Source organism: Nicotiana attenuata, unplaced genomic scaffold (genome assembly GCF_001879085.1).
Source record: "Nicotiana attenuata strain UT unplaced genomic scaffold, NIATTr2, whole genome shotgun sequence".
In the NCBI taxonomy this organism is placed as follows: Eukaryota; Viridiplantae; Streptophyta; class Magnoliopsida; order Solanales; family Solanaceae; genus Nicotiana; species Nicotiana attenuata.
In genome coordinates this window covers 76,401-83,851 of record NW_017672301.1, presented here as the reverse complement: position 1 = coordinate 83,851, position 7,451 = coordinate 76,401, and the positions used below count along the sequence as shown (strand labels likewise).

At 42.9% G+C, this 7,451-nt stretch overlaps 1 protein-coding gene across 1 annotated transcript; it reads right to left on the bottom strand.

Moving 5' to 3' along the window:
* Positions 1 to 1,981: 1,981 nt before the first annotated feature.
* Positions 1,982 to 3,358, bottom strand: LOC109212653. Its single transcript, XM_019376320.1, has 3 exons — positions 3,144 to 3,358; positions 2,396 to 3,038; positions 1,982 to 2,212 (listed from the first exon to the last, which is right to left on the bottom strand). Exons 1-3 carry the CDS (start codon positions 3,356 to 3,358, stop codon positions 1,982 to 1,984), a joined length of 1,089 nt encoding a protein of 362 aa, XP_019231865.1.
* Between the last annotated feature and the right edge of the window lie 4,093 nt (positions 3,359 to 7,451).

Genomic DNA, 7,451 nt, shown 5'->3' with positions numbered 1-7,451 from the left:
CATAGTTCTATATAGCTCCCAAATCTCGTGCAATGGTTCAGTAGGTTCCTGCTTGAAGGCTAAGATCTCATCCCGTAGTGCTGCCATGTGCCCTGGTGAGAAAAATTTGGCAATGAACTTATCCGCCAACTCATCCCAAGTTGTGATGGAATGGTTGGGGAGTCGCTCAAGCAAATCCAATGCTTTTCCTCTAAGTGAGAATGGGAAAAGCCTCAATCGAAGTGCATCCTCGGACACATTGGTTTGCTTGCTCCCCCAACAGGTATCCACGAACCCCTTGAGATGTTTGTAAGCATTCTGAGTGGCAGCGTCCGTGAAGTACCCACGCTGCTCCAGCAATGTCAGCATCACATTGGTTATTTGAAAATTGCCCGCCCGGATCCGGGGCGGAACAATCGCACTTGCATAGCCTTGGTTGGGAAGAACTCTAGGAGCCACTCTTGGAGGTGGCGGAGGAGGGTCTGGGACGTTCTTATTTGCATTGGCCTGGCGGCCTCTACGTTGTCCTTGAGGTACAAGAGGCACCTCATCCTCTCCAATGTCATCTACCTCCTCCCCCGCATTCACATTTCCAAGAGGGTCATTAGCATTTAATGCCATTTTGTACCTGATGTATTGACACAAACAAATTAGTAACAAAGAAGGAAAGAAGAACAAAGCACAAATCTATTTAGATGGATAGCCAAAACCGTTAGCTCCCCGACAACGGCGCCAAAAAGTGATCGCGGCCTACTCTGCACTACTAATTAAGTAGCGAGAGAGGGTAGGAGCAGCTTTTACCCGATTTGGGTCGGGATCCATATCCACAGAGAGCTAGAATTTGGAATCGAGTATCTATCTAGTGTAGAGTTGCGTATGTGTTCCAAATTACGCTTCTAAACATTTTTGGGGTTTTTGTTTAACTTATACTATTTATCAAACTACAAATGGTAAATGCAACTAAATTAAGCTAAGAGTTATAATGCTACGGGTTGTTCAAATGGTTTAAAAGGCACTAGGGTAGTGACTTCCGCATAGGTGGTCAATAAACGGGTACTTGAGTCTAGGGCACGTTTGACATATTTGGGGAGTATGATATAACCGTTGCACGACTTTACCCACTCTACACCTCTCGCTGGTTTGAGTGATTTTGCCCGAATTGACTTTCTCAAGACCAATTGGGTATGCAAATTTGCACAAGCAACTAGGGTTCAAGTCAGGTATTACTCTCTCGAGGTTTAACCCTATAATTGGGGCTATCAATCTCTTGAGTACGCCCCAATTCCTAAGATAAATTAGAAGATTCAATGTTAAAATGAAGATAAAATTGCCCAAAATAGCTAAGAAAACCGAAGTCACGAGCGCAGCTCCCAGTTAAATCTATCTGCTTTACCTAAAAATGGAAAAGAAGCTATTTATACTAAGCTGATAATTCTGGACAAAAATGCCCCTGCGGGGTTAGTGCGGACCGCACAAAATGGACTGTGGTCCACACTAGGGCTTTGGACTTGACAAAACTGCTCTCTGAACTTGGACACCGTGGACCGCATTGGCTTGCTACTTGGAATTTGCAGCTCTCTGATTCTCCTCATTGCGGACCGCAGAGAATGGACTGCGGCCGCGTTGATCTCAGTGCGGACCGCACAAAATCCTAGTGCGGCCGCACTGCCTCTTTGCCTGAAAATCAACCTCTCTGAATCTCCTTGTGCGGACAACACAGAATGGTGTGCGGCCGCATTGGGACTGTTCTGCCTGAGCTTTGTCTTGTCTTGGTACTTGTGCAAGTTTCACTCCCTTTGAGATGATCTTTGACATCTTTTCACTTTGTTGATGAAACCTGTAATCAAGCACAACTTGTGAGCCTTTTGGGACTATTTTGTACGAATTTCCAATCAAAACATAAGCAGGAAGGAGTATAAAATGCATCAAAGTCCCTAGTTATCAATGGCAGTGATAGCTTCTGAGGACCAGGTCCACTTTAGGAACTTTTCAAGATCATTTTTTACTCTTTATCAGTTTGGAGGTGCTTGTTTTTCTCAGTTTCAACACATATCCTAGTTCTCGCAGCTTTCAACTCATTTTCAAGCCTAATGTGTTCCTCACTAGCTATCTCTTTTCCCTTTCCAGAATTTCCAGGTTTTGACTTAGTCCCTGGTCTCTCTATTGTTTCCCTTAGGTCTGCAATTACTGCCAAGAAATCATTTCTTTCTTCTTTGAGGTTTTCAATGGTTTCCTTATGGTCAATAACTACAGCCGCAAAGTCATCTCTAGTTTATTCAGCTTCTCCTAGTTCTAAGGTCAAGAAATCCCTATCCTCCACAAGACTATGATAGGCATCAATCAGTACACTGGCTAAAGACATGAGTTTTTTTGGAGAGTAGGATTTCAAATTTCTCAGAAAATCCCTTAAATTTACCTCCTTGTTGTCATCGTCTTCATCATCATCTGATTGGGCCATCAAAGCAAAAGTTGAGTCATATTCATTTTCCTCGCCTTCAACAGCCATCATGGAGCTATCACCAGCATCAGTTTCATCTTCAGACTCACCAGAGGAATCTCCCCATGCTGCAAGAGCCTGTTTCACCACATTGTCAGCAGATCTCTTTCTTTTGAAGTCCTTGAGAGGCACCGTGTTCCTCTTAGCTGCTTTTTTAGATTTGTTCTTGGAGAATTCTTGCTTCAAGAGAGGACAGTCTTTGATGAAGTGTCCAGGCTTTCCACATTTATGACAGAGATCATAATTTTTTGGTTTGCTAGAGCTGCCCCTTTTTAGCATTTCTCCATTTCTTCTGACCATCTTCTGAAATCTTTTGGTTAGGTAATCCATGTCACTGTCTTCCTCACTTGAGTCATTGCTGTCAGCTTTGAGTACCAGGTTTTTTTCTTTCTCTGGTTCTCTTCTTCCACTGTCTATCTTCCTCTTCATCTCGTAAGTCTTCAGATTTCCAACCAGCTCTTCTATGGTCAGCTCCTGCAAGTCCTTTGATTCAGTAATAGTGTTCACTTTGCTTTCCCAAGGGCTAGGCAGAATACTGAGGATTTTCCTCACTAGCTTGTTTCTAGGAATGGTTTCACCAAGTGTGTGTAACTCATTTATGATGGAAGTGAATCTTGTGTGCATATCTTGAATAGATTCATCATCCTTCATCCTGAAGAGTTCATACTCGATAGTGAGCACATCGATCTTAGACTGTTTTACTTGGGTGGTTCCCTCATGAGCTGTTTGCAAAGCTTCCCATATCTCCTTAGCAGTGTCGCAAGCAGAGATTCTATTATATTCTTCAGGTCCTATTCCACATACCAGAATCTTCTTGGCATGAAAATTCTTCTCCACAGCTTTCCTGTCTGCGTCGGTGTATTCTTTACCGGTTTTTGACATTGAAAATGGAAGTTCTTCTAGTACCTTTGTTGGAACATACGGACCGTCACATATGACATCCCATAACTCAGAATCCTCAGCCATGATGAAATCATGCATTCTTGTTTTCCACCACCCATAGTATTGTCCATTGAACTTGGGTGGTCGGTATGTAGATTGACCTTCTTCGAAATTTGGTGGAGCAGCCATAAGGATCCTTCCTAGGTGTTAGCCTGATAGGAGGAACCCGCTCTGATACCAATTGTTAGTTTGTATGAGTCCACCAAACAGTAGAGTACCTGGTTCTCTATGAGGTTATTCTGAGAATGCCAATAAAGCAGTAAGTAAATGGGACACAGAATTTTTACGTGGAAAAATCCCAACTCAAGGGGACAAAAACCAAGACCTACACCTGTAGGCTTTCAACTTCACTAACTTGTAAACACCTATTACAAGCCACTTTGTAATGACTCTATTACAAAGAATTCAACACAACTAACTTGTGGTACTCTCACCACAAGCCACTTTGTCACTCTCTAGTTACAAAGAATTCAACTAACTTGTGATACTCTCACCACAAGTCACTTTGTCACTCTTCTAGTAACAAAGACTTCAACTAACTTGTGATACTCTCACCACAAGCCACTTTGTCACTCTTATAGTAACAAAGACTTTAACTTATGACTAAACCTAGTCACAACATAAACTCTAAGAGTTTACGGATTTTACAAGAGAGTTCCTAATCAATGCTTCTGGCTAAGGAGTTTAGGAGATACAATAAGAACAATAACAAAGTTACAACTCAACTAAGGACAACAAAATACTAACTTTAGGAACTGGTCCATAGTAGTGTTTAACTTTGTTCTTCAAGCTCGTGAGAATTAATTTCTCTATTTTGCAAAAGGCTTGAATGAGAAACAGAAATGTTCAAGTGATGTTTTAATATAAACTCATTATTGATACACCTTGATGACATCACTTGAAATGATGTAACCACTTTAGTTGGTCAAGGAATAAGTGGGCACTGCAAACAGTGCAGTGCAGAAAATAGTGCAGGCGGTCATATCGCTTCCAGCTGTGTCCAATTGACTTTGTACTGCTATGAGGGAACCACAAGGGTATCGGGTCCTTGTTTGGTTTCCTATCTCCTGAAGCTATAGCAGTTCACACTTAGCTGGAATCCGTTAACTTGCAGTATAGTCCAAGTGTGTCAGGTTCCCTATCCGGTCCTTGACAGTAAGTTTGTTAGATCATCAAAACATAAAGCAAAGACATTGAAAACCTATCACTGATTTCATAACTCGGTTCTATTTACTCCGTTTTGATTCTATAAATGATATATTGGACCGAGCACCTGTTTTACTGTTAGCCCGAGTGTCTTGAGAGGTTTCTGACTGAGTGAGGCCGAGGGCCTATGTTGTGAGGATATCATGGGATCGGGCTGCGCGCTGCAGCATGTCGTACTGATTTGTGATATATGATAGGACGGGGGCCTGATTTATTATGCCACGAGATGGCTTGTGATAGCGCTTGGGCTGTAGGAGCCTCTCCGGAGTATGAACACCCCCAGTGAGCGCGAGTACCCAGTGTGTGTGATGTGATGTTGCCCGAGGGGCTAATCTTGAATATGTTGTTGCCCGAGGGGCTGACTATGAGGTATTGTGAGTAGCTCGAGGGGCTGGTTCGGTTGATATTTTTGCCCGAGGGGCGGTTATGGTACATGTCTTGCCCGAGGGGCTGTTTACGTTCTTATTAGTTTTACACCACTGTTTCACCACTTATTTGAAACTATGGAAAGATGTTTTTAAAAGAAAAAGGTTTTACTGAAACTGAGTTGTTTTTTCGAGTTAATTGATTTATGTATTGTTTTGGAAATATACTATTTTGTTGTAGTGTTATGATGTGGAATCATCTATTTTCTTACTGCTCAGCTGCTTTTACTTTTATTACTTACTGACTTGGCGTACTTACATTACTCCCTGCACCTTGTGTGCAGATCCAGGAGTTGCGAGTCGCGATAGTGAGCATTGATTGTCCATTCAGCAGGATTTGGAGTCGACAAGGTAGCTGCATGGCGTTCGCAGCCCTGTTCTTCTCCCTCATATCTTCCCCAGATTTATTTAGTTCTGTCTTCCAGACTTTGTTAGACTTTATTGTATTGAGACAGAGTTATAGTTGCTCGTGACTTGTGACACCCCGATGTCGGGCTTGTGTTATATTTCCGCACTGGTTATCTAGACTTATATTATGAGATTTTGTTAATTAATGGCTTAGGAAAATGACTTTGATAGAGTAATGGTTTGATTTGGGAATTGTGTCGGCTGGCCTAGTTTCACGATAGGCGCCATCACGATCGGGTCGGTTTTAGGGTCGTGACACAGATTGAGAAGAATAAATTAATATTGAAATAGACAATTAAAGAATAAATGCAAACCACACAAATTGAACAGCCTTGGCCCTCGAGTTCGGTCACCCTTGAACCAAATATGTATCAACTGGCTTAAGAGCAGAATAACTAGACAATGATAACTAAAGAATGACAGTACATTGCTTTGTATTGCGTGATTATCCTCCGTTTACAAATGATTAGACTCCCCTTTATATAGTAGGGGAGTCCTACTCTAAGTACAATTCCATATAAGGTAAGAAATCCCATGATTGGCTAATTAATCGGCCTCTTCTTGATACGTGCCGGGATTCGCGCCGTGATCCTCGACCGATTGCGGATATTTCGTCTTTTCATTATTCTACTCGGTAAGCTTCCCTCGATCTCTATCTTTTTCGGTCTCGATCTTGATCTTAATCGGTCTCAGGGCCACGAGCTCGACAACCTAACTTTGCATCATGGTTCGATATAATACGAGGCTGAACTTTGGCTTATCGCGTTCCAGTCTCGATCAGTCATACAAAAAGGGCTAAATTTGACCGTATACAGATAGTCCCCTCGTTTCTTGGAGAGAAGATGACGAGAAACAATATGAATTTTTCCAATCCCGTCTCGATATGCTAGGACGTAAGCGACGAGCCCGATTATAACGTTAGCGACAAGTGGTTACCGAACGTCCCGTTGGTTCGGCTATCGAGGCATTAAATGCTTGTCAGTTGCTGGTCGGCCACCATCGGATCTGAATCGCCACCAGCAAGTTATAAGTGCCGCCACCTTCTTCCACTTAAAATTTACGCTCAGAATTTCTTTTCATTGCTGCTTCTCTTCTGAAATCTCTTTGCTTTGTAACTCTTGCTTCCATATCTCTCGAATCTTAAGCAAATCGCATATCATCCTACTTCCCTTCTCTTCTACTTTACAATGGCAAAAACTTCTAAAATCGTACCGCAAAATGAGACCGCCTCTTCTTCACGGCCCACCGGCGACGGAGCTGCAGCGGAACATCCCCTTGAGGATTTTGTTCCGTGAGGTTGCCCTACTGTCGCCGATTTTAGGATTGAAAAGACCTTCTTCGTACCTGGTCGATGCGAACCGGTTTGAGGTACATATGCACAATAACCGATGATCTCCTTGACAAAGTTAAAGAGGAGTGTCACTGGGTCAATAAACATGTTGTGGTACCTTTGCCTGAGGAGTCGATCACTACCCATGCGGAGGGTTTCCTAAGTGTTTACACTTACCCTTTCACGTTGGGTCCCTTAGACCCTATCATCGTCTCCTTCTGCAAAAGGTATGACGTGACCCTCAGCCAGATCCATCCTTCTTTCTAGAAAATAGTGATCCTCCTCCGATTCTTCGTGAGCAATATCGAGGGATGTCCTTTCCCCCTCGATCACCTTATGCGCCTTTACAGTCCCCGACTCTATCGATGAGGGTTGATCAAGCTTGTCCGTCGGGCTATTAAGGCCCTGTTTTCGAGCATAGACGAATCTCGCGACCAAGGTTGGATGGGCCGATTCATCCGAATAAGGACTTGGGACCTAATCCTTGATGAAGACATGTCGTTTCCTGAGAAATGGAACATGAACCATGAGTAGCACTTTGCCTTTTCAATTTTGTTGTTTTTACTTATTATCTCCTTTCCTCATCTATATATTTTGGTGTTGCAGCTATGACCCAGGCGCCAGAGGTAATCCCCGATCTCAAGCAATGGTTCGAGAGCCTAGT

What these genes read in the sequence shown, in the direction of transcription:
- LOC109212653 (XM_019376320.1), bottom strand. Translation starts at nt 3,358, where the DNA reads ATGTCAAAAACCGGTAAAGAATACACCGACGCAGACAGGAAAGCTGTG. An exon ending in ATCGATGTGCTCACTATCGA is followed by an intron (nt 3,039 to 3,143) that starts GTATGAACTCTT and finishes AACCATTCCTAG; the next exon opens with AAACAAGCTAGTGAGGAAAA. An exon ending in AAGACGATGACAACAAGGAG is followed by an intron (nt 2,213 to 2,395) that starts GTAAATTTAAGG and finishes ATTGACCATAAG; the next exon opens with GAAACCATTGAAAACCTCAA.